At 37.7% G+C, this 27,180-nt stretch overlaps 2 protein-coding genes across 11 annotated transcripts in view; one reads left to right on the top strand and one right to left on the bottom strand.

Moving 5' to 3' along the window:
• The window catches only part of dip2c (disco interacting protein 2 homolog C), a 162,300-nt gene extending 141,382 nt beyond the window's left edge, over positions 1-20,918 (top strand). For 6 of the 9 annotated variants that reach the window (XM_023334751.1, XM_023334753.1, XM_023334746.1 and 3 more), the window contains 16 exons: positions 378-487; positions 5,113-5,193; positions 5,348-5,471; positions 5,912-6,033; positions 6,147-6,258; positions 6,777-6,886; positions 8,193-8,323; positions 9,551-9,719; positions 9,798-9,968; positions 11,948-11,977; positions 12,859-12,920; positions 16,436-16,493; positions 16,586-16,660; positions 17,402-17,576; positions 17,947-18,070; positions 18,937-20,918. In XM_023334751.1, the coding sequence (XP_023190519.1) occupies positions 378-487; positions 5,113-5,193; positions 5,348-5,471; positions 5,912-6,033; positions 6,147-6,258; positions 6,777-6,886; positions 8,193-8,323; positions 9,551-9,719; positions 9,798-9,968; positions 11,948-11,977; positions 12,859-12,920; positions 16,436-16,493; positions 16,586-16,660; positions 17,402-17,576; positions 17,947-18,070; positions 18,937-19,189 (1,907 nt within the window). In that variant the 3' untranslated portion in view covers positions 19,190-20,918. The remainder of the gene's footprint in view (positions 1-377; positions 488-5,112; positions 5,194-5,347; positions 5,472-5,911; positions 6,034-6,146; positions 6,259-6,776; positions 6,887-8,192; positions 8,324-9,550; positions 9,720-9,797; positions 9,969-11,947; positions 11,978-12,858; positions 12,921-16,435; positions 16,494-16,585; positions 16,661-17,401; positions 17,577-17,946; positions 18,071-18,936) is intronic. The other 3 variants (XM_023334747.1, XM_023334749.1, XM_023334748.1) reach the window with 3 other exon arrangements.
• A 2,198-nt stretch (positions 20,919-23,116) lies between these two features.
• zmynd11 (zinc finger MYND-type containing 11) overlaps positions 23,117-27,180 on the bottom strand; it is a 26,862-nt gene continuing 22,798 nt past the window's right edge. For both annotated transcript variants that reach the window (XM_005796587.2, XM_023334956.1), the window contains 3 exons: positions 26,757-27,035; positions 26,489-26,674; positions 23,117-25,660 (listed from right to left, as the gene is read on the bottom strand). In XM_005796587.2, coding sequence (XP_005796644.1) covers positions 25,538-25,660; positions 26,489-26,674; positions 26,757-27,035 — 588 coding nt within the window. In that variant the 3' untranslated portion in view covers positions 23,117-25,537. The remainder of the gene's footprint in view (positions 25,661-26,488; positions 26,675-26,756; positions 27,036-27,180) is intronic.

Here is a 27,180-nt window from a genome sequence, read left to right as displayed (position 1 = left end):
GGTTACTTTCTAGAAACTCTGAGGTTACTTTCTATAAACTCTGAGGTTACTTTCTAGAAACTCTGAGGTTACTTTCTAGAAACTCTCAGGTTGCTTTCTAGAAACTCTCAGGTTACTTTCTAGAAACTCTCAGGTTACTTTCTAGAAACTCTCAGGTTACTTTCTAGAAACTTTCAGGTTACTTTCTAGAAACGCAGGTTACTTTCTAGAAACGCAGGTTACTTTCTAGAAACTCTCAGGTTACTTTCTATAAACTCTCAGGTAACTTTCTAGACACTTTGAGGTTTCTTTCTAAGAACCGTCTGGTTACTTTCTATGAACTCAGGTTATTTGTTTCTACCTGATAAGTTGGAACCTCTTCTCTCCTCTCTCTCCAGAGATCGGTCCTGCATCTGTGATGGTCGGGAATCTGGTGTCAGGGAAGCGGATCGCTCAGGCCAGCGGCCGGGATCTGGGTCAGATCGAAGACAATGACCAGGCAAGGAAGGTGTGTGTGAGAGGGGGCTCTGCTGGTTTTCATCACACACACACTATGCTTTATGTTCATCCTCATTACGCCTCATTTTCACACATTCGTCATCATGTCAGGCCAGTGTAGCGAGAATCCTAAACAGAAATGTTAAAGCTGGAGAAAACAGTCTGGAGAAACAAAGTTTAAAAAGAGCAGGAGTGGAAATAATGTCAGACAGAAAGTGATGGATCACAGGAGTTTGTCGCTGACAGAAGCGACTTTCTTCCCTCCGTCGTGTTGGAAATGTCATCAGTTACAGGTTTCAGATTCCCTGCACCAGAACACATCCAGTCGAGCTTAATGAGAAGAGACAGATCCCAAAATACAAACTAGACCCGTCACAGCTGCCGACACGCCGCTTCGCCTCCGCGTTTCCCCGGAAAGCCGATGTATGGGAGATTATTCCTGCCAGAAATACAGGCTGGATGCTGCTCTGCTGTGATTAGACTGATGCCACTTCAGTGACAAGAGAGATCCATATAACCTGGAAAGATCTGAACCTAACCTAAAAATAGGACTAAGTTATGTTCCAGGGGGAAAAATCAGATTTGGTGCATCAGCTCAATGCTTAAAATCCATGAAGCTGATTTATTTTTCTACTTCCAATTTGAGAAATTGTGCTGCTCCTGTTGAGATGCTCATGTTCGCTTTTCTAATTCTTGTAACACTTTTAAAGTAAACAGAACAAACTTTGGTGCGAAACAGAACTTTATCGTGAAAAGTTAACACATTTATTTTTGGATTATGATTATTTTTTTTATGAAGAAATAAAAAGAAAAAGATTAAGAAAAGGTTCCATTTTCTCCATTTTAAGGGGTAAAACTAACCAGTTTAATCCAGTGTTTTCATTAAAACACATGAATTTCTCCATTTCATGGATCCTTACATCCTGCTGCTCCTCATCTCCTGATCCATGTTCTTCATCGTCCATCCCGGTGGAAACCAGGCCCTCAGTGTGGATGAACTCCTACTCAAACCATTTTATGTTTTAACTTAATTCAACAAAAACACATTTTTAAAATGAGTTTTTCCAGTTTTTTGATCAGTGGATCCGTAATATTTTCATTTTTAGTCCTTTATTTTTATTTTTTTTAGTGAAAAAACACATTTTATTATTAGCTTAGACAGTTATTTATTTAGTTTAATGTTTTTATGATTGAATTTTTGTACATTGTGGTTGAAGTACACAATGTAGTAGATTTTATGTGTTTATTTTTTATATATTAAGCCACTTTTGACTAAAAACTTTTTTTTAGGTAAAATACAAAAAGGAATCTGAGAAAATTTTATGTCGGAACTTAATTATAAATATGTTTTCATCTTTTGCTCATGAACTCCTTTTTGGAAAAAATAATTCATTTTTACCTCATTTGAGTGTAAAAAGTGTTTTCTGGTAAAATTTTCTTTTTTTCTTCTTTTTCAAATTCAACTTTTTCTAATGCGATACTTTAAAATGCATTAAAAAAACAGAGATGGAAACATGGCTGCTGTTCTTTGAATGTATCTGAAATGTTTTCAGTATTTTCCCAAAAGCAAATTCTCCTACTTTAAGGCAAATTGTGTTTATTATTCTTGGAACATGGCCCCCATCCGTCCGTCCGTCTTTCCTTCCTTGTCGAATCTTTTGTTTTCTCTCAGGTTTCACTGCAGGAATCCAGGTGGGATTCATCATAATTCTGCTATTTTCATATTATTTTAAATGTTTTTATTTATCTCTCCCTGGATTTTAACTGTAAAGGTGAATATTAATGAGTGCTGTGTGTCATGTGACTGAGTTATTGCTGACATTATGAAGTTAATGATGTTATAAATCTGTTGGGTTTGTAGAGTAAAAGGTTTTTTTGAGCAGTGGACGTTAAATCAGGCAGCAGGAAACTTTTGGTTTCCGTTGAATCGTTTTATTTTAATTCAGAGTCGACAAGAAGCTGAGCGATGTTTTCATCTGAGGAGCAAATTCAGATTTAAATCTTCGTTATTCCAGAAGCCGGAGCTCGCAGTCGGAGGGAAACAGGAAACCTGCTGGAGTGATGCATTCAACAGGCTGCGGCGCTGCACACTGACTCTGATTAACAAGCGCAATAAAGTCTGACCAGTCTGCTGACGGCTTGTATTAAACATGGTGGGAGCAGGATGATTTATCAGATTGTTTCAGATGCTCAGAGCAGCAAGGCTTTAGCAGTCTGGGCTTTCTGTCGGCTGAATCTGCCAGTAGAACCAGAAGATTTGATCAATAATCAAGAGTTATTGACTTAAAACAAGCTCCTGTAGCTTTCTGAAAAGTTACCTTAACAAAGTGTCTGAGTAGCCTTAAAAAGTCTTACATTTTGTATCTAAAGATCAAAATTTAAGACCTCAAAAAGTCTTAAATTCATTTTAAAAAGTTGGCCAGTTCTTAAGTTTTGCCTTGAAAGGACGATTTAATCTTGTATATTCTTTTTTTTTTCTTACGAATTGTTTGTCAAGCAAAAGTTTAGTCACACACGGACATTTTTGCGTTCTGTGACTCAATACGATTAAGTTGTTAACCTGCCCTTGCTAGCTAGTTATCATTTTTACTACTATCATTTCTAAGCGAAAATTTCTCGACTGTTGGCTGGATGAAGTTTGTGCATTTCTACAGAGATATAGGCCTTAAATTACACTCACAGGGGTCTTAAAAAGTCTTAAATTTGAGTGGGGGAAACCTGTAGAAACCCTGTGTAAGTTAGTCTACTGAGATATTTGCACAAGAAATTAGATTAAAAATACTTAGTTGGATTTTGAGTTTTTGCAGGAGCCGGTTCTGATTTTCTGGTTTGGGTCGAGCCTTGTCCGTACCACTGTTACTGACAGACATCTCCATTGCATTCTGTGATTCGAGAGCTTGATGCTACTGCTAACTAGCTAATAACATACCCCTTCTTGCTAGCTAGCTTTTTCGGTTTCTCATGAGTAAATGCAATTTATGTACCATGTTTGTACATTTCTGTGGAGATAAAGGTCTTAAATTCCTTTCATATTGATCTGAAAAAGTCTTACATTTTCGTTGTGTAAGTTTGTTCCATTAGAAACTACTTGGTAGGATTTTTTGTGCTTTTGCAGTGTAGCGACCCAAATCGCAGCGGTGCTGCAGACCGGTTCAGTTCTGATTGTCTGGTTTGGGTCCAGGCTCATCTGTCCTCACTATGACTGACTGGAGGAAAAACCCCAAATAGTAATTTAAGATGGACTTTCTCTACTGGAACCGGCAGAAATCCTGAAAAATTTATGAGACAGGAAGCTTCCTCTTGGTTTTCTTCCTCCGCCACCTCAAACCACCTTGTTTCTTATTTCTCCTTCCTCTTAATTTCCAAACTGTGATTTTCCGAAGCTGGATTTTCCTCTGAAACCTCGTTGGTATTCTGTTTGAAGTTTCTTTAAAAACTTCCAGCTGGAAAGAGTTAATTTGTTGCTTTATAAAGACTCACAGTGGTGATATTTATTGTAAATGTCAGCATTTGTGGAATTTATTATATTTATTGATGAGAGAAAAGTTCTTGACCACCGACTGGTCCGTTTCCTGTCAGCATGCTGGAGGAGCTCAGCAGGCTCCTGGCTGATTATCCACCTGAAGGAAAACATCTGCTTTTTTATTCAGTCCTTATCAAAATCAACATATAGAGCTGTGAACAAGCATTTCCCTCCTTCACTTTTGCTTTTTTTCCTCACAGTTAACAGTTTGAGGTCATCAAACAAACCTGAGTAAATAAAGAAGCAGTAGAGCAGGTGATGAAATGAGCTAAGTAACCAGACGATAGCAAAATAAACATCAAACCTGAAAACATTTATGATCATTGCTGATTCTTAATGTATCTAAAAAAACAAAATAATCATGTTCTAGTCTGAACTGGAAACAATCAGTGGTCTGTTAGAATCCAACTCCCGTCCGTTTACCTAGAAAGTTTGGTTGAAGTGAACTCTGGTTCAGGTTTAATGCAAAATATGAACGGCAAGCGAACCTGAGATCGCTTCAAAAGCAGGAAGCAGACTACAGTGCAGGGCATTCTGGGTAAATGACTCGTGGTTTTTTAAGTGAAAAGAGAAATCGCCCAATCGCTAAAATCTGACGCCACTCCATTTCTGTTTATTTTTTGTGAAGAAGGAAGTTGCGCTCAGTTTCTTCTTCAGAGGTTTTTATGTTGTTTCCTTTAGTGGTTCTTGGTGCAGCGCCCCCACAGGTGAGGAGGGGAACCGCTTTGTTTGGTTTGTCTCAGAGCAGAGAGAAAGAGAACAGCAGCAGCTGGAGATGGAACAAATGTTGCAGTTTTGGTCCCCCATAGAATTGGGTCTACTGGACCATCAGGAGGGAAAACAACCTTAGAGACGTTAATGTGAGACTTAAAGGTTCTGCAAAGAAGATTAATCAAAATCTTCTCCACAGTGATGTAAAACAGCCAGTTATCACAAACACTTGATGGCATTTTGAGGTGTGATGACTTTTTCTTCTTCTTTTTTTATTTTATTTAGTTTGATCTGAAACATTTCCACCCGATAAAATCAATCAATTTCTGATTTGGAGTTTATTTAGCATAGAGACGGTAAGTGAATCACTGACGTGGATTATTTTTTGCTTTATTTTTTAGTTCCTCTTCCTGTCTGAGGTGTTGCAGTGGAGAGCGCAAACGACTCCGGACCACATCCTGTACACTCTGCTCAACTCCAGGGTAAAAAAATACACCACACATCATAAAGATATGAATCTGTTCAGACACTCATACATGCACTTATTTAGAGGGTGACATTTGAAAATCATAAGAGAAGTGAAACAAGACAATATTTTTATTAAAGGCATGGATCACTTCTCTTTGTGACCTGCAGGGGGCGATAGCCAGCTCACTGACTTGTGTTCAGCTGCACAAGAGAGCGGAGAAGATCGCTGCCGTTCTGTCAGAACGGGGCCACCTGCAGGACGGAGACCACGTCGCACTCGTTTACCCTCCAGGTGAGCTCAGCGCGTTTCTCCGTTTTGTGAATCGATCAAATATGAGAAAAGGTTCATGTAAAAATAAAAACTGATTCAGTAAAGTGAGATTAATAAATAAGGCATAAGTTATGTTGCAATAATCCAAAACTCAATGGAAAGTTCAGCTCTTCATGCCTCAAGGAAACCAAAATAAAGGTTTTTCAGCGGCCTAGTCAAAGTCCAGAGTAACATTTAGTTGAGAATAACCTTAATCATTAAAACAAAACGTCCTAAACAATTAGACAAAATCACACTGCAAAACCATAAAATCTTACCAAGTATTTTTGGTCCAGTTTCTAGTCCAAATATCTTATTACACTGGAAACATAACAAAACTAACTTAGTTTTTCCACCTGCAGATTATTTGACTTATAACAAGACATCAAGTTAAATAACTTCTTCTTCTGCCCTTCCTACAGGTATCGACCTGATTGCTGCGTTTTACGGATGCCTTTACGCCGGCTGCGTCCCGATCACGGTGCGGCCTCCTCACCCGCAGAACATCGCCACCACGCTGCCCACGGTCAAGATGATCGTGGAGGTAAAAACTCTGGTTTAACCTGCTAGCAGTCGTTTTGACTGCCGCCGGTGCGGCTTACTCTGTTTGACGGCGCTTCCCTTCGTTTTTTTCTGTTTCTGTGATGATGCGTTCAGGTGAGCCGCTCGGTGTGTGTGATGACCACGCAGCTCATCTGCAAGCTGCTGAGGTCCAAAGAGGCGCTGGCGGCCGTGGACATCCGAACATGGCCGCCCGTCATAGATACAGGTACGCCACCCGCCGAGAAACTAAACGATAAAACGACTTTTATTTAAGAGAAAATGTAGAACAGAGAACTAATTAATTTAGTTGAAAGGGTATATAAATGTTTATGTATTTATATAAAAATAAAAGCATCAGCCCAAAATAAGCCGTTGGACCCAAAACTTAATTCCTCCGTAGTCAGGCCTGTTTTCACACGTTTATTTAGTAGCGTGAAAAAATAAAAATAGAGAATCAGATTTCAGCAAATAAAAATCAGAATTGAGCATCAAGACTGTGAATGTAGCTAAAGTCTGAGGCTAATGCTTCCTGGGTCAAAGGTTAGTCTGAAATTGATCAGAAACTTGGCTGAAAAAGCTGCCAAACTGAAAAAAAGTCACTGCTAAAAGCAAAAATATACAGAAACAAAACCTTTTTTATCAATACTCTCCCAAAAATAAAGCAGTTTGGTTCTCTTTGATGTTGCTCCATTCTGTCTCCAAAGTTAAAAAACAAAAACCTTACAGATTTGTTTTTCCTTCCAGATGATTTGCCAAAGAAGAAGCCTCCCCTGCTGTACAAACCGTCCAACCCCGACACGCTGGCCTACCTGGACTTCAGCGTCTCCACCACCGGCATGCTAGCTGGAGTCAAAGTGAGCATGCACACACACACACACACACACACACACGCACACGCACACGCACACACGCACACACACACACACACACACGCACTGCAACCAGAGGGTTCAGTTATTTATTCAAACCTGAGTTTTAAAACTTCAAACTACGGCTGGAGATAAATACATTTTTATCAATTGACATTTTGGTTTTAAAGATGTAATTTTTGGAAAATTAGTGGGTTTTTTTCACTGAAGGACTCCTTGGCTTTCCGTAGTTCAGTGATGGCGGCCATCTTGTTTGGCTAGCGTGTTTTACAGCTTCTACTTATTTGGGCTTTGAATTCAGGTCAACTCTACAACAAAATATAAAGGTTAAATATAAAGGTTCTTAGCTGTTTTATTTTTTATAAAAATGAAATCATAGTAGTACAAGAATAAAGTTGTAATATTAGGAGAATAGAGTAATTTTATGAGAACTAACAAAAACTACAATAAAAAAATAACATGAAAATACAATTTGAATATTTTATTTTACAAAGAATACTTAATATTTTATTAAAAATGCTTCAGAGTGAGACATGTTTACCCTGAGTGAATCCTAATAACATCCAAATTTCACCTTAAATCTTCCAACAATTTTTATTTTATTTTATCTAATTAGTTCTGACGGCGCGCTCATCATCACAACAGAAAAGAAACACAAAGCATCATTAGCGAGGGAATCCAGGGCAGCAGGAACTAACACCGGCGTGTTTCCTCTTGTGCCGCTAAATCGCCTGTTGATTGTGATTAATCACGGCGCTTAACGAGCTCAAGTTGATTGATCCGCTTAACGAGCGGACCAATTAGCGCTGCAATGTTAAAGCTGGCAACAGAAACCACAGAGGAAGAAACACGAGGATGCTGCTGCAGCCACACTTTGGTTATGCTAATCAATACTCTGCGTACTCTGTCTTCAATACTGAAGGTGTCCTTAAAGTCACAAAGTCCAAAATGTGGGGACCGATTGTTTTAATGACCTTCAACTGCAATTCAAAAATCATACAGATTTGGGCCGTGGATGCAGATGGAGAGTTTTAATTTGTAATCAGAGTAAAAATTGTTACCAACATAAAATGTACAAAACAAAGTATTAATGTTTTTATAGCCAAGTTTTAACAAAAGTTAAAACCAAGTTTATCCAAAGACTTTTACTTTGCTGCACACATATCAGCAGCAAGTTGTCGACTTTTGAGTCGACAACTCGTCTTGTAGACAAAGAGACATAAATATTCAGGACATTTATTAACTGACTGACGTTTAAACTTTGTCTTTTCTGCGATTCGATGCGTCTCAGATGTCCCACACCGCCACCAGTGCCTTCTGCCGCTCCATCAAGCTGCAGTGTGAGCTCTACCCGTCCAGAGAGGTCGCCATCTGCCTCGACCCGTACTGCGGCCTGGGCTTCGTCCTCTGGTGCCTTTGCAGGTCAGACACTTATGAACGAAAAAGGGCGAACGCCAGAAAACGTTGAAACAGATCTGACTAAATTCTAAACATCTTTTTCTAATTTATTTAAAATAAAACTGAGCAAAAAGTCAAGTCACTACAAATATCTTGATCTAAAATTACCCACATTTAATAAAAGCAACATAAAAAATAAAAAGGTAAAAGAAAGACAAAAATAAATGTATAAAATACTGGAAATTCACTCCACAAAATAGAGGTCCTCCAGACCACCGGGGGGAGTCAACCACCAAATTTCACAGGACCAGACTCTCAGTAAACACTGGATGTGATCATTTTTAGAAGTTGGATGAAGAAAGAAAGAAAAGGTGTGTTAAATATTGTAACTCCAAACTCCCCCTGGTGGTCAGGAGGACTTCTGTTTAGTGAGGGGAGTTTGCAGCGTTTTATCCATCTGCTGTTTTTGCTACTGGCAACGTTTTCACTTTTGCTTCTGTTTCTTATGGTTGCAGCATTTTGCTGTTGAATTTATTTTTATTTTTTTGTGTTTATGTGTTTTGGAGATCGCATCAATCATGTCTTAGCAGGGAGTTTTGCATCTAGCCGCGAGTTTGAACCCTTCAGCTAACAATAGACGAAATCCGGGAATATATAAACCCTCTTCTAAAAACACTTAGAACTGCCTATAATAATAGTTCAAATGAAATATACATTAATATACTTTAATACACATGAATACTCAAAACGGAAACAATCCTAGTGCTACCACAGAAGCTGATACTCACAGCAACATGTAGGTTGTTTAAGTCAATAATTCCTTAAAATGGATGAAAATGTTCCGGTTTTATTGGCAGAAAATATCTTGTTACAAGTGAAATAATCTGCCAGTGGAACTAGTACTTAATATTTTCATGAATATTAAGAAATAATTGACTCAAAACGAGCTCATATATCTTGCTGAAAAGTAATATGTGAGTTTTGTCTTATTTCAAGTGAACTAAGATATTTGCAGTAGGAACTAGACCAAAAAAATACTTGGTAAGATTTTGTGTTTTTTCAGTGCAGTCCTACAGAAACAGCTTTCTTTCAAATAGTTTTTGTATTGTGGGTTAAAGAGCGTTATAGTCCTTAAAACCAGGCCTTAAACAGTGACTGTTGCTCCTAAATGAAATGTTTTTATTAAATTATCTCTCCATCTTAGTTCTTGCAGCTTTATTTCCATTACTGATATTTCCTCGGCCTCCTCAGCGTGTACTCAGGTCACCAGTCCATCCTCATCCCTCCGTCCGAGCTGGAGGTGAATCCGGCTCTCTGGTTGTCGGCCGTCAGTCAGTACAAAGTCCGGGACACGTTCTGCTCCTACAGCGTCATGGAGCTGTGCACCAAAGGCCTGGGCCTGCAGACCGACTCCCTCAAGGTAACTTCAGCCTCAGGATTTCAGCCCCATGAGCCTCTGAGTCTCGTCCTGACGTCCGTCCTGCTTCCCGTCCTCCAGTCCAGAGGAGTCGACCTGTCCCGGGTCAGAACCTGCGTGGTGGTAGCGGAGGAGAGGCCCAGAATCGCCCTGACCCAGTCCTTCTCCAAACTCTTCAAAGACCTGGGACTCCACCCGCGCGCCGTCAGCACCTCGTTCGGCTGCAGGGTCAACCTGGCCATCTGCCTGCAGGTCAGTCGCAGATTCTTCACTTTGAGTCAAAATGGAGGCTGAGTTTGGAGCTCAGACTGGAGAAACATTCAAAACGGCTTCAATATTCAACTAATGTCAAAAATGATTTATATTAGCAGTGTTTCCATTAAAGGTGACCTATGATGCTTCCTTGAACCAGTTAGTATAGGTTTGTGTCCTATACAAAACATGCTCATTACATTTTTTTCACACAAAATCTTTCATAGATAATCAGATTTTAGTCTGTTCCTTTCAGAATGAGCTGTTTTAGGGCATCATGTCACTTTAAATCAACTCAACGTTTACACTCTGCGTGAAAATGGCTGCAAACAGATGAGCAATTATACAACTGTACATCTTTGAAAAGCATTAATAGAGCCTCCTGCACAACCAACAAGAATACAGCAAGTGGATTCTGGATGGTAGGTCAACAACAAACACTTGTCTCTTCCAGCAGCCATTGGACAGCGCATAGAGCGGTAAAACCAGCTGACCAAACGTGCTGGAACTCAGGTCAGGTTGCTAAGTAACAGACTGGACTTGGCTGTGGTTGCTAGGTAACAGCACAGCGCCTGGTTATTTATGACTTTACATTCCAGAGGTTTTTGAAACAACTCCTTTTCCAGACACTAAAAAACATGAACTAATTACCAAAAAAACAGCTGAGTGGGTTTTTTTTAGCTGATTTTTGAAGGACTAGAAACCGAAATTAAAGTACAAAAAACATGCAAAGTGTGAATTTTGCATAATAGGTCCCCTTTAAATTAGAAATGCAATTACAAATAAAGCAAATAAGTTTATTCATGCATAAATCATTAGAAATCATCAGAGTGACAGATGTAAACACTTGAGATATTTTCATATTTCAGCCATCAGAAGAGGAGTTGGCATTTTATCCAGGCGTTGGAGCAACAAGCAAACTTTGTTGTCATTGCACATGTCACAGGTACAAAGCAACAAAATGCAGTTTGCATCAATCCAGAAGTGCTTAACAAGAAAATAAAAATATATTACAAACGTACATTGAAGTTTGTTTTTTTTAAATATGGGAATAAGTGAAATAATCCACCAATAAAAACATCACCCTTTCATCAATATTAAGGAATTATTGACTTAAAACAAGCTTATATTTCTTGCTGAAAAGTTACGTGTAAGTTAGTTTTGTCTTTCTTTGAGTGTACGAAGACATTTGCACTAGAAAATAGACCAAAAATACCTGGTAAGATTTTGTGTTTTTGCAGTGTATATGTGATGATGTTACAAAAGAGCGACGGATTCAACACGCAGAGGAATCCAAGTGAATGGGAGAAAGCGAGATTTTAATTGAGCAGAAATGCACAGGAAGGCGATGATCAGGCTAAGAAATAAAGTAAGGAACGAAGGAGGGACACGAGGAAAGAAAGAATGAAGGAAGGAAGGAATTTTACTTATTCAAACCTTAAAGATCCTAAATTCAGATCAGATAAATTCCACTTTTCCAGACTCTTCCAGATCGATCTTGTATCACATTCAGCTTCTCTTCCATGTTTCTCTGTTCAGCTCCATCCATTCGTCCATTTCAAGCTGATCATTCCTGACACATTCAGCTGTGACTTACAGCCTATTAATATGTAAAAACATCAAGAGAAAAATTTTACACTTTTTTATAGGAACTTTTCAGGTAAACTGGAAACCATAGATTTAGCTGTTACCTCCAGCTGTTGCTGTTTAGCACAATTTAAGTGAATAAATGAGAAACGGATTAAAAATGCAGCTTTTCCACTTTGAAAGACTAACATCCTACTGAACCACCTTTTTAAAATCTAACTGCTTGTTTTGTTGCTTTTGAGTTTGCATTTTGACTTTCCTCCTCCCTCTTCTTTTGAAGCATAACCCCACCTTCATCTCTCATTCTTTGTTCTGTCTCCGTCCTCCCTCCTTCTTTACTTCCTTTGCTTCCTCTTTCGTTTCCTCCTGGCCCTGCCTCTCTGCTGCTGCAGCCTCACAGGCTGGGAAAGCTGGCCGACCAGGTAGGGAACCTCCATCAACCTCCCCTGCCTGAGAACAGCACCGGGTTTGTCAGCACAATCCTATTCCAGCCGACTTTAGGTCAAAAATTAACATGGATCTGAAGGAAATGTCTTATTTTTCACACTTTCTGCAGAAACATTTGAATGAATGATGAAAACAACCATGTTGAAGTTTCTTCTTGTTTAGTCTGGAAGCAGCATTTATTTACCAATATAACCTTAGAGCTTAGCTAGCTAGCAATGTTAGCTTCCAAGTAACGATGAAGATTTAGATTTTTCTGGTGTGACTTGGTACCAGTTTTAAGAACAAAACACCCTGCTGTGCCTCTATTGTGTGTGTAATTTACTGGCAAAATCCAAAAAATGTAAATAAATTCTCATTTTGTGGTAAAATCTTGAAGCTAACATGGTGCTAATGTAGCTTGACAAAGTGGAAATGAAGGATTAGCATCGTGGTTTTCTGTCAGGTGATGGATTCTCAACAGAAAGAAATCAAAGTTGTTGGTCTTTATTTTTTCCTCTATCTCCATTTTCTCTCCAAACTTTAATTAATCCAAATTTGAAAAACAAATGAAGTTGGTTGCTTTTCAGTCACAGTTATCACCCTTTACTTTCCTCTATTTCTTCCCTCTTTAATTGAGGCCTTTTGTTTGCATGTCGGTTCAGTGGAATCACGTTTTACAGTGCCGTATGTATTTTATTTTTTGCTTGTTTTGCTCTGTCACCTTCCACCTTCCACTGATCCGGTGGACAGAAACCTCACATGAATGCATCCACTGGGAGGAAGTAGCAGTAGTAGTTTTTGGTGTGTGGTTGTATGATAGTATTTTGTGAGATTTTTCTGTTGCTACAGGTTAATTTGACTGTTTTTTGTTTTTCAGGGAACATCAGGACCCGACCCCACCACTGTGTTCGTAGATATGAGAGCGTTACGACACGACAGGTGAGAATTTCTTTACCTGATTTTTTGACCAACATTTAGACAAAGTCTTCATCCTTTGGTTCAATATTTGATTATTTCTAGTTTCTTGTTCTAAATATGGGTGCAAATCACCTGTTTCATCACAATTATTAATTTATATCGATTTGTTTAGACATTTCTCAATTTGTGATCGATACAATTCAATATCACATTCCAATCATACACAACAAAAACAACTCAAATTTAATTTAACCATTTTATTTTTAACTTATTACATTTATCAGGAATTTAGATAAATAAGAAAACAAAAATAGATCACCTGTTCAATATAGTCTAAAATTTCTCAAGTTTAAAAGCATTTTTAAATCGGTTGTAAATAAACAAATATTCTGACTCAATAGACTATTTGTCTACAATATTAAATATATTGAGCTTTAATAAATTCACGTAAATATTTTATAGACTTTTAAGCCCTTTTTTTATATATACATTAAAGCTAAATTAAATATTTTACCCCTTTTTAGTGTCTCAAACAAAAACTTTAAACAGAATTTAACCAAACTCATCACTTGACCATAAATGTAGTTTTATTGTTAAAAAAAATCCTTGTCACGGTTAGAATTACGTTTTATCCTTATGATAAATTTCATTTATTGATATTCAATTAAAACTATTTTCACCACTTTTGTTCCACAAGAGCCTCAGTAAATATCATTAAATTCACAAAATATGATTAATTGCAGCTACTTTTTGCATTTTAATGAAATAAAATGTTTTGAGTCAGTGGCGTCCTGAAGAAGCCAATTTCAGATGGATTTTCAAGAACAATATTTCCGTTTGTGGCGCCATGATGCTGCGCCGGGCAGTCACCGCCCTGCAAAACCATTTATTGCCTTAAAAAATAAGGAATAAATAGTTTTAAAATAATAATCTTTCCACCATATGAATGTAGAACATTACTCACAAAGTTAAATCTCATGTATAGATAACTTAATGGATCCAGTTGTTTTGACTCTTTTTAACTTTTTTGGAGCCGATATACCAAATAAAGTGGCTGCTGAATGTTTATAAATATGTAATTTAATATATTTGCTAGGAATTACGAGTCGTTTATATTCATGTGTTTATTTCTGGATAAATCTGCCTTTATCTCAGAATGAGCCGTGTTTGATTTACGCTCTCAGCTGCTTGTCTTTCTGCTCACGCCGCCGTTTCTTACATTCTGCTCCCATAAAGCGTCGGCCTGCGGTCCGGAGGGATCCTGCAGCCGTTCTGCAGGACGTCTTCAGTTGTAAAGTTTATTACTGCGATTCAGCCGAGTGTTTGGGAATAAGAGACTGCAACGCTGAAAACAAATAAAAAACGAGAAATGTTCTCCTCGGCTCTGGTGAGACAGTAAAAACTGGGAGCTGAAAGTTTCTTTGAGATGATGAAATGTTTGCTGGCTGGTTTTAAGTTGAGCCACAGACTAACATAAAACTTGGATTAGTTCAGGGAGAGAGTTTCAGTCTGAGCGTTATGATTTCAGAGGAAGAAAGCGTTCAGATTTTTAAGAGAAACCAACAGAGGCACCCTGCAGGGAAATGTAGCAATATCTCCTTGCATTGTAGCACTCGTTTTTAAACATTTTAATTGTTAAAATGTATATTTTGCATAAAAAATCAGTTCAAAGTTTTTATAAACCGGTGACTTCAGGTGAAGATGAGCTGTAATCATCCAATCGATCTAAATAAACAGCAGCCTGATGGCTACAAGGAGACATCTTGTTGTGCTAGCAGTGGTTGTGTCATAAGGAAAAGTGAACAGCTATCCTGGCTTTGCAGGGAATTGCTGCTCAACATTATTTTTGGATCATTAACAAATTTGAGCTGCATTAAGAAACAATTCAGGATGTTTAAAAAGTTCAACAAGAGCCACCAGACAGACTGGAAAGTGTCTCAGAAATGAAAAAACAAACTAAATGTCCAGAAACGTCCGTTCCCTTTAGCTATGGCCACACAGTCTTGAAGTCTTGAGGCTCAATTCCTTCTGTTTTCTGCTAAAATCCAATTTCTTCTGCATGTTTGTTAATATCACTAATTGAATGCAACTTCTGTGTGAATGGCTTATGAAATCGATCGATTATAAAGTTATTCAGAGTGATGAGATCGTCACCAGATCAGAACCAGACGAAGGAAACTGGTAAGAACAAAGCCTGTTTAAAGTCTGTTTAGATTCGTAGTTGGGACTAAAACTGGTGCGACTGTGATGAGTTCACTGACTCAGCCTTTATTCATAATTTCATAATTGCAAATTTACCCATTATTTAAATCCAGGTTTACAGCGTCTGGCTTCTTCTGGTGCAAAATTATGACGCACGTCAATGATGTAAAAGTTGGATGAAATACAACAAGACCGTTTGGACTGCAAACTTTGAGAACTATCTGATGCAAATCTGATTTAGTTCCACATCAGGAAGTGGAACAAACCTGAATTTCTTTGGAGGTGAAAAGATGGGAATTGGCTCATTAAGAATGAAAAATGGAAATAAATGGATTTGGTTTGTATTCAGTTTAAAGCAGCTGGAGAAACTCTGCAAAAACACAAGTTGTCTAAGTTGTCTAAGTTGTACTGCAAATATCTTAATACGCATTAAATAAGTCAAAACTAACTTACAAGCAACTGTTCAGCAAGATATGAGCTTGTTTTAAGTAAGTAACTCCTTAATATTAAAGAAAAAGTAGATTTTTTTTCTTTTAACAAGATATTTTACTTCCTAAGTGGATTTTTTAAATCAATATTAAGGAATTACTATCTTAAAACAAGCTCCTGTAACTTGCTGAAAAGTTACTTCTAAGTTATTTTTAGTGCACTAAGATATTTGCACCAGAAACTGAACCAAAAATACTTGGTAAGATTTAGTTTTTTTGCAGTAAGAGGTTAATAAGATGTAATCTGTCTGGATTTGGTCCAGAGGTTGATAATCCAGCATGTCAGAGAAATTTGCTGAAGTTACGAATAAGAAACAGTAAAATGTTCTTCATCGTCCAGCAGACTGAAAACCTGCTGACTTCCAGCCACAGCAGTGAGCGAAGCTCTGCTGGTCGTCCGTCAGGGTGTGATTACATGTAATCACTGTTGATTTAAACGGGCCCGGTTCTTCCGAGACGCGCCGCTTGTTTGTTTTTAATCTGAGGAACCACTTCTGTCGGTTTTTATTTCCTCTCAGGGGTCAGAACCGTTACTTTCACCCTGCATTTTGGATTTAATTTTAGAAACTGAGGTTTCCGGAAACTGATTGAAATAATCTGTTCCCAGAACCGTCTCCATTCAGCGACACGCAACCGTCGTCTTTTTCAGTCAAAACGACTCAAAAAAGATTTTAAAACCATAAAAATAGTTGAAAGTTTTGTCACTTTTAGCATATAGTTCTGTTTGCTGAGGCATTTTTTATTCTCCAATTGTCACATTTTGATATTTTTAAGACTTATAAGATGTGTCCCAGTCAGAAATATATGGAATAATGAATGATTTTTGTTATTAATTTTGCTGTCCAGGGTCAGGTTAGTGGAGCGGGGTTCGCCACACAGTTTACCACTGATGGAGTCTGGGAAGGTACGCTCTTTATTACCTTATTAAATAAAAACTCATTTATTATTATTAGAAACAAACCGATGATCTGTGTATTGATTTATTTAAATGAGCAGATCCTGCCTGGAGTTCGGATCATCATCGCCAACCCGGAGACCAAAGGGCCGATGGGGGAGTCGCACCTGGGAGAGGTCAGAGTTCGTTTATTTTTAGATTTAAAACTTAAAATTATGACTTTGTTTTTCACTGAGGGGAAAACAGCAAAATAATAGTTTTAATTCAGCCGTAATGAGGAGTTTTTATGCATAAACAGCCTGTTTAAAGACAATCACAGGACTTTTTGGTGAACTTTGGATCACTGTTCTAAAACGATTAATCATAATTAACTGATTAATGAAATAACAGCCATTTATTTAAGTAGTAATTTAATCATTATTTGGATTATACGGACTCAGAAAAGGTCATTTGTTTTGTTAAAGAAGATAAACTGAGCAGTAATTAAGCCAAGATTGTACTAAATCTTAAATATTGATATCTTAACATATTTAGCTCCAAACTATCATTATATATTTAATGGGAAGTAGACTACCAAAATAAAAGTTTATACAGGTTCACGGCTTTTATTTTGATAGTCCACTTCTGGGTTTTTGCCAAGTAAATTTTCATATTAACCCGATATTTAACTTGAAGTTGTGACATTTATAAAAAATTAAATAACAGGGTGGAAATATTACTGATTAAAAAGAACAACCATTTTTTCCCTCTTAAATCTGAAATTATTTGTGTAACTTTAGAAATGGCTAAAGGAGAAACGAGGAATTTGTCTTATTATCTGAATTAAATCCGTAGTTTCAAATCTAGCAAATGGAGCCTTTTGATTGGCTGTTGGTCTCCCTGAGCCCGCCTCCAACCATCGTTGTGTTTGTTTGTAGATTTGGGTGCACAGCGGCCACAACGCCAGCGGTTACTTCACCGTCTACGGAGACGAAGTTCTGCAGTCGGACCATTTCAGCTCCAGGCTCAGCTTCGGCGACACTCAGACGGTTTGGGCCCGGACCGGATACCTGGGCTTCCTGCGGCGGACCGAGCTCACCGACGCCAGCGGAGGTAAGGCTACTAACCTTCAGAGGCGTCTCCTCACTGGAAAAGCAAACGATAATTATTGATTTGTTTTTCTTTTTTAAATATCTGAAATTCTTCCAAAATGGTGGCCTGAATTTCTTGTGTTATCCACAATTTTCACTCCACGTTTCTGTTTTTTATTTACATCCTGAAGTCGAAGTAAACTGTTTTATTATTTTAAAAAATTCATTTTTTTCTTATTTTAATTCTATTTCTTAACTCCAAAAGTATTTATGGTGTTAAAATGTGGGGAAAAACTAATAATTTTTTAAAAAATGCCTTAGAATTGAACTGAACACGCGTGGCAGAAATCATGGCGTCCTACCAGTGTGTGTGTGTGTTTGTGTGTGTGCAGAGCGGCATGACGCTCTGTATGTGGTCGGCGCTCTGGAGGAAGCCATGGAGCTGAGGGGGATGCGCTACCACCCCATCGACATCGAGACCTCCGTCATCCGGACGCACAAGAGCATCACAGAGTGGTGATCAGTTTACCAAATATTGTGATCAATGTTCCACTCACTAATAATCGACTTCAGCTCTAAACAGGAGGGCTGAAGCTTTGATTCGACGGAGCTCAGTGTTTCAGCAGTTTTGCAGTTTTCTGGAAGTTCTAGCCTACTCTGCATGGAGAAATGACTCACCGTTCAGGAAAACTGGATCCGTTATCCATAGAAAAAAACCGGAGTACATTTCCACCAAAAATTAGGAAATTGCTGCGATACAAGAGTTGAAAATTTGTGTGAAAAAAAATCTGAAATTTTGAATGCTTGGGGGTGCAGGGGGTCAGCACAACCCAGACATGGAGGCCTTAGTCCTCGACGCGGACGTCACAGGTTCGAGTCCCGACCTGACAAAAGTGGAAATTTTGTAGAAAGAATTTCCGAGTTTGAAAAGTTGCAAGGAAAAGCAGAAATTTTGAGATTAATTTCACATCTTTTCTAGAAAACATTTTCCAGGTTTCAAAAGTTTTTGACTTTCAAAAGATTTACAAAGTTTTCAACTTTATTCAAGAAAAATTCTCAGATTTACCTAAAAAATTCCAAATGTTTTTCTCACAAATGTTTTAGTTTTGTAACTTAGCTTTTGATATTTTTTCTAAGATTAATCTGAATATTTCTGAGTTTTATTTGTGCAATTTTTTGAGTTTGGGATTTTTTCTAGAAAAATCTGGGATTAATTTAAATTTTTTTTAGTTCTTCTGGCAAATATTTTATTCTTGTAACTCAGAAATGTTCGTTTTTCTAAAAAAATTCTAAGATTTTCAATATTTATGAGTTTTTTTGTGCAATTTTCAAAGTTTTTCTAGAAATTTCTGAGGTTAATGTCTACATTTTTGTTCTTGCAGCGCGGTGTTCACGTGGACCAACCTGCTGGTGGTGGTGGTGGAGCTGGACGGCTCGGAGCACGAGGCTCTGGACCTGGTTCCACTGGTCACCAACGTGGTTCTGGAGGAGCACTACCTGATCGTCGGCGTTGTCGTGGTCGTCGACATCGGCGTCATTCCCATCAACTCCCGCGGCGAAAAGCAGCGCATGCACCTTCGCGACGGCTTCCTGGCCGACCAGCTCGACCCCATCTACGTGGCCTACAACATGTAGCGCCCCCTGGTGGAGGGAGGGAGGAACAGACTTGAAAACTGAGGGAAACAAACTGAAGTTAGCCCTGCGCTTCGTCTTGCAGGCACTTTTAGTTTCCTCGGAAAAGGGAAGCTGGTTTCTGGCTTCTGCAGCAACATCTGGCGCTCTGTTATTTTTAAATGTCAGAAAGGTCCTGGCTTATTTTTTTGAAAATGATATTTACACACAAAAAAACCCTGAAATATTTTGTGTTTTTACAGCCATTAAAGTGTGGGGTATGTTTTGATATGAGGGCGGGGGGTAAAGGGTTTACCAGGAGGTACGTTCATTTCACCTAGGATTTTAATTTTTTTTAACCGACCAGCCAGTCCGTTTCACCAGGTGCTCAAATCCACACAGGCGCAGCCTTTAACTCCGGTTACTATCCGCAAACAGCTCGTATCGTGTAAGTATGTACAAAAAGAAACCGATTTAATTTATTTTCTCTTTTAGAAGTCTATGATTCAAGTTTTTGCTCTTGAATATTTGCTAATATAAAAATAAATTGTATTATCTCGAGTGACGCAGACTTAAGCATATTATAATAAAAAAAACACAAATATATGATGATAGATTATATTGCAGATGAAGGTTAATATCTCAGAGGAAAGCAGGTTGATTTGCGATGCTGCAGTTCAGTCTGAAATGTATCCAGTTTCCAAAAGGAAAGTCCAAATTTTCAACTTACTGACTTTAAGAGCTTGTTAAATCCTCTAAATCTTATTAATTGCACTTTTGGGTTCAAAATCAAGTTTTTGGAAATGAAACAGAACTACATCTTTAAATCTAAAGCGATAGGATGAGGGGAAAATCAGATTTGAGGCAAAAAGTTTCCCCTAAACACAAACTAACGTTTCTGATCAATGCCGTTGCTGCCCTCTTGTGGTGACCAGCAGTATTACACGCAGTCTTTTTCTTAAATAACCATCTAAACCTTCTAATGAATTAATCTTGCATTCAGCAGCACGATTTTATAGAAAATCAATAATTTAGGTTTACTTATTGTTTTTTTTATCCTCCGGAAATATTTTATTTATTTTGGTCCAAAACTTTTCTAGTAGATAATTTCCACTGCAGATTCAGATTCACTTTATTTTGGTAAATTAAAACAAAAATACTTTACAAGCCAATAATTTAATTAATAAATTGGCTAATTTAGTACTTCCTGGCCAAATCTGCCTCAGTAAGATAATCTGTGCTCTAATATTTCCCATTTTGAAGAGTAGCTAAGACATGAATAGCTGCAGATTAATTCATTTCAGAGTAAAACTTTCTCCATTAAGACTGCTGATAATCCTAAGAATTGTGAGCGAACTTGTTTAATAAACTTTAAGTGGAGATGTTTTTACTCACCTTGACTGGGATGAAACTGGTCCCAGTTCAGACGGACCAGCAGCAGCGGAGTCGGCCTCGTTTCTGGATCTCTAGCTGTAAATACGGAACAGAGGAGCCGTCATATTTTTCCATGCGGCGGTTCAAGACTCAAACAGTGATGTCATAAGTAGAAATCAAAGCGTTTTATCAGAGACCCTTTAACTCATTAAAGAGCTACAGAGAATGTTTCTTTAAAAAAAAAAACAAAGCACTTTCTTCACCTTTTCTCTTTATTCATTTCAGGAAATGTACGTCAAGTTTTTTTTCTAAAGTTTCAAACGTTGTGTTGATGTCATGTCTTTCATTTAAATAAACATTTCAACAATTTTGACACAAATTTAAATGCTGTTCTTGTTTATTTAAACCAGACAAGAAGGCTGTAATAAACCAGAAAATATTTTTTTAAACAATAATTTGAGAATAATCACACTAACGGTAAAAAAAAAAAAGTTTCATTATTTTAGTATTTTGATTTAAAAAGTGTCACTCTAATAAAAATGCAACATCCTGTTGCATTAAATCATAGCTTACTCAAATAATTAGTTGCAACACTAAAATAGATCACTTTGCAAGGAATCTAGGCAAAACAGATTTTTGTCACTAATTTAGCTCCATCCATCCCAATTATTAGATGAGCATTTGATGATTCATATTAAATCTTCTGATAGTTTGAAACTTAATCTGTTGCAGAACAATACGCTAAGGTCTGCTGCTATTTTAAAACTTTATCAAATGTACAATTTAGCCCTTTAGAAATATAAATCCACATTTAAAATCTTTGTTGGTTTTAAATAGTAAAGATTTTCAAATTTAAGGTATAAATTACAAAGTAAGAAACAAAACAAAAAGTATATAAAATCTGTTGACCTTCAGAAATTAACAGAACAGGAAGTTCTTTTATTTTGATATTAGCAGTTATGTGATGCCACAAAATGTGGAAAAGTTTCAGAGCTGAATAGAGGCGAGAAGCAGTAAATATGGAGGACTAATATGGCCAAAATTAGCAATAAATCCAGTATTAAATGGCTTAATAAAGTGAATACATTTCAACTAATTCATTATGGTGTAACATAAATGAATAGTTTTCTTGTTCAACTTTATTAATTTTCAATTTTATTTTTATTCTGTATATAATACTTTTTTTTTCAATTTTCTGTCACATTTTATTTAATTAAGAAATTTCAAAATTTTCCCATCATTTATTAGTATCATTTTATTGGTTTGGTGACACTTTTTAACACACCAATTTACTTTCTCTTTTATTTTGACTGTACATAAACTGACACATACGGAAGGAGAATATGGGCAGGAATTCAGTCAGCTTCTCTCCTATTGGTCAACATCAAGCCTCAGTCTGTCGCAATAAGCCATTAATCATTTGATAAATTAAAGTTTATATTTATTGTCAGTTTTGGCAGGATCAGTCCTCCATAATTAAATGGAGAACTTGATATTTCAGACGAGTTCCTTCATCAGAACAGACCAAAGCAACAGAATACCTTACAGTAAATGAAGCAGTTTCTTTAGAAAACAGAGTTCTCACCTGGAATCGTTTCCCGTCCTGCTGATGTTCCTCCATTTCTCTGTCCAGAAACAGTTTCCTGATCACTTGTGTCAGTTTCTCATTTTCTCTGGGAGCCATTTTGTCTCCAAGCAGAGATTCGTCTCAGTTCTACGACAGCGTATCATTACAGATAAAAAAATAAATAAGAGTAAATTTCTGCCAAAATGTCAAATTGAGATTAATCTCACAATTCTTCTAGAAAAAAAAACAAGAAACATGTTTTTCTAGCAAAACTTTTGCTGTCACTTTTTGTGAAATGTCTTTGAAAAGTAGAACATTTGCTAGAAAAACTCAGATTTTGAGGTTAATAGAAATTTTCTAGAAAAAAACAAGGAACTTGTTGAGTTTGAAAAGTCAAAAGTTTGTTAGAATTTCTTTTAAGATTTAACAAATTTTCTAGGAAAAAAACATTTTGGAGTTTCAAAAATTTTAGAATTTAGGAAATTTTCAATCAAGTTGAAAATGTAAACATTTTGAAAAGGTGTGTTCCAAAAGTTAAACATTTTAAACTTTTGAAATTCTAATTTTATTTTTTTCAAGTGAATTTCTGAGATTAATCTCAAAATTTATTTGGAAGACTAACATTTGCTGCGAATACTCATTTTCTAGAAAAAACATGGAGATTTCTGAATTTCAAAAATTTAAATTTCACATTTGGAAATTTTGTGAGTTTCAAAATTTAACATTTTCAACCTTTAAAACTCAAATTTTCTTTTATTGGTAGAAAATCTCAGATTAAACTCAAATTCTGACTTTTTTCTAGTAAATTTTCCACTTTTGTGGCTCAAACCTTTCCTTGTTTTTTCTAAGTTTTTTGGCAGAAATTAACATTTTGTCCCCCACTTCCATACGCCGTTGTATATTTAAATCAGCATCATCCACTGTGGCAGGTAAACTGTTTCTGGTGAAGCTGGTTTCACGTTTTCATCATGAATCCATTAATCAACAGAATAAGGAGAACTGAATCACACTGACTTATTGATACATTTATTTCCCCCATGTTAGCACATAGAATATATTTATATACATATTGCTAGCTAAAGTGTTGGGAGCATAAAAAAACGTTGCCGTGATTAATGATAGTTTACATGTGAACAGAACAGAAGAGCATGTTCTATGAGAAGCGAAAACAAAGGAGACGTCACACTGACTTTATTCCTGGTGTTTGTACTTTGAGTACAAGGAGAATTAATGCAATCACACAGTAATATTTACAGAAATACCCTGGAATAAGAGCAGGTAAAGTCTGGATTAAACGACTCACTTCTTCTAGCTCGAAACCTTCCTGGGAAATAAAAATCCACGTACTGCATTTCTCAGATGAGTGCAAAAACATTTTCTCTTTACATCCGGGGAGGAAAAAAAACGGAATAAAAACAGATCTGAAGTGGAGTCACATACTTGATTTCATGCAATAATAATAAAAAAAAAATGAAATGACATCAAAAAGGTTACAAACACATATGAAAAGAAATAAAAAATAAAAAAAAGTTACAGCTGCATGGACGAATATAAAAAAAACCAGAGGAGAAATTAGGTTGTATAATGTGTAACAAAATGTTGTCATCAGCAAACGGTGAGAGTCTGGAAGGACAGGCTCGTTTATTCAACTTAAAATAAAAAATAAAAAAAAAGCTGAAATATTTTGACTTGATGAAGGTGCAACAAGATAAACGTCACTATGGCTGATATGACAAACGTTGTACATTGTACAAAACTAGAACTAACAGTCATGGAAGATCTCTGAAATGAAATGTGGATTTAAAGTGGGATTTACTGACGTATTTACACGTAGTGCAACGATGAAAGACGAGTCTGCGGGTCGTCGGACTTTCTGAAAGCCTGAGGAGAACTCTGGCCAAATATTCTGAGAACATAAAATCCAAAATTTTATTTGAATTTTAACCAGCTGTGGCTCTTGCATTATTTTTCCATGCCGAAAACAACATCAACAATATTGTTTCTGCGCATTTAATTAACATTCAATGAGAACATAGTCAGAAAAACAAACAGGAACTGAAACTGAAGAACTTTCCGTCCACGATGCAAAACGTTTCATTGTCTTTTCCAAAAATATAAAAATAAAATAAAATTTGATGAAAACCTAAATAATCTGTGAGGAAAAAGGCAACAGGAAAAATTAAATAGGTAGATTTTTTTCTCTTGATCATCAGTTAAAATAAGAAAAAAAGGATCAGAGTTTGGCAATTTCATTGCCTCTTTTCCGTATTAAAATACCAGCACATCCAATTCAGGCAGGGGATAAATGTTGAACGCTCATGTTTGCATAAAGTTTCGTAACGGTCCGTCTCTCCTCATTTTTCTTCTTGTTTCCACAAAAAAAAAAAAAAAGAGGGTGAAGCTATTGACATGCATGTTGGCCTCACTGGCAGAAAGGAAAACAGGCACCAACAACAGCAGAACGCAGCGAGAAAGTCTTTAACTAGCGCACACCACGAGAAAAATGACACAGATGACGTTCGCAAAAATATACATTTGATCGTCCAGGCAACGTGTCCGATCTTCTCAGGTAGGTTCAACAAACCGGGCAGAGGGGGATTAATCGGGCAATTTTAGATTGTTAAACTCACAAACGAATTAGTCGACTTTTATAAAATTCTCCAAATTTAGAGCAACTTTTAAACCTTTTCTTTATCTTCAGACTCATAGAAAGAGTCTAGTCAGCAGAGAAGCCAAACTGGTGCATTATTTATACCATTTATGATAATATTAATCTACAGTAAGTGGAAGATTTACTTGTCAACTGGCTTTAAAAGTTGACATTTTAACCCTGTTCCCAATGAATGATTGAGGACAATAAAATTTTAGGTAGACATGATAAAAAAGGTGCATCCACCGCCATAGATTTATAGAAAACAAAAAAAAGACCTAACATGACTTTAAAGTCTGTAAGCCGAACCACTGACAGTTCAGGTTGCTACAGATGAAAGCAGAGTTCATTCAGTAAGGAAAAAAAAAACAATTTTCTTTATAAATCCAGGTCATAAAATGTTTTCTATTAATGCTCACTTAAATAGACGCAACATCAGTGTTTCATTAAAGAAAACATACAAAAAAAACAACAAAACATAAAAATCTCTGCAGTGGAGCAAACTTCACAATTCAGGAGAAAAGAAGAGAAAACGATGGCTACATTAAATAAAACGGGAGCAAGTCATTCGCCACGCAGCAGAAACATCCGGTCCAACCAGTTCCCAGGGAGAAACGCTGTGTGTGTGTGTGTGTGTGTGTGTGTGTGTGTGTGTGTGTGTGTGTGTGTGTGTGTGTGTGTGTGTGTGTGTGTGTGTGTGTGTGTGTGTGTGGGCATGTGTGTGTGTTGTTCACTGACTGAGGGTGGGAGCCAATGAGGTGCGAGGAGGGGCGGGGCTTGTTCATCTCTTCCTGCGGCAGGTTCGTTTGTGGTCTGCGTGCCAGTGCTCCTGCTGACACTTGATGGAGCAGTAGGAGGTGTTCCAGCAGCAGTGGTACATGGCCTCCTCTTCACAGTTATAGCACTAAAAAACAGAGCACAAAACACCGTTGGCTGTGGTTTATTTATGATTAAACATCCACATCGTTTAGTTGTTTATTTAACCAGCTCGACAACAAACAATGAAGCATTTTAGTTAAAGGAGCAGCATGTAAGTTTTATAAAAATGTACCAAAAACAACCAATCAGAGCCAGGAGGAGGGGCTTAGCGCTGCCAATCAACATCATGTAATCGCTGCTAAATGTGCTAATGTCAGAGAACGGTGGCCATGCTAACTAGCACTTATGCTAGCTGCAGCTTAGCAGAGAGCAAGCAGGGAGGATGAGCAGCACCACATTGAGGGTGATTGGCAGCGCTAAGACCCGCCTCCAAGCTCTGATTGGTTGAGAAGACAGAGCAGCTTGATTTTTCAGATTATCTCTTTCATAAACTATCATAACATAGTGACAGTTTCAACAAATAAAAAAAAGATTTTATAAGTTGCAGCTCTAATCAAATAAAGGAGTTTGATTTTTTTTGTTGGAAAAGAAAGTGTAGATCCAAAACTTCAAAAAGGTTTTCCTTAATAAAACAGCAATGAAGACAAACTTCGTCCAGCCAGCCAATGATAAATTAGCACTTATAAAAGCTAGCTCAGTAGCTAGCACGGCTACATTAGCAGTTAGCGGTAGCCTCAAATCACAGAACGCAATGAAGATTCGACTCAAACTTTTGCCTGACAGAAAAAAATCCTACATATACAGGATTAAATATTCCTACCAAGACAATATTGAAAACCTAACGATGTTTTAAGGCGGCGCGGACACCAGAGGAGGATTCTGTCGGAACCAAGCGTCCGTCAGACTGACTCACCCACTGCTTCTTCTTGGTCTGGGAGATGAGCTGCTTGTGTTGGGCCACCAGCTTCTTCACCTCCTCCACCAGCTCCTCTTTGCACTTCTCCTTCACCTGTTTGCACTTCCTCTCCATCTCCGCCTGGACTCCGGCCACGGCCTTGCTCACCGCCTGACGTTTCTCCTCCTCCATCTCGGCCCGAAGCTGCAGGAGAAGCACAGAAATCTGTTTTTTAGAGGAAAGAAACGATCGGTTATTTCTGGGAGAGCTCCAGAACCGAGCTGACCTTCTCCAGCGCCTCCCTGACGACGCGCTCCGTCTCCCTCTTGTTGTCGGCCTTCATCATCTCCTTGACCTCGCCGAACACCTTGCTGTATTTCTCGTGGCACATGTTGTGGCAGGGCCCCTCGCTGTTGGTCTGCGTGCCGCGGTGCAGCATGCGTGGCGAGCCGCCGCTCGCCTTCTTGGTCTGCGTCGACACCGACAGCTTCTCTGGCGGCGGCGGCGCCGACAACACCGGGATCTCCTGGCTGGAGCTCACCGCCTCCATCTCCGGCTCCGGCTCCTGGAAAGAGCGACCCGGTCCGGTTATAGAGCAGAACTCGGGGACAGGCCAGCAGCGTTTTACTCCATTATTTTTCTACCTTTCACATTTTTCTGTTTTCTTTTTGTTCTTCTATTTTAAAGTCTTGATTTTGAACTTTATAAGT

This window comes from Xiphophorus maculatus, chromosome 6, assembly GCF_002775205.1.
Source record: "Xiphophorus maculatus strain JP 163 A chromosome 6, X_maculatus-5.0-male, whole genome shotgun sequence".
NCBI lineage: Eukaryota > Metazoa > Chordata > Actinopteri > Cyprinodontiformes > Poeciliidae > Xiphophorus > Xiphophorus maculatus.
Note: the sequence above shows the minus strand (reverse complement) of the source record. Positions and strands in the feature narration are given on the sequence as shown.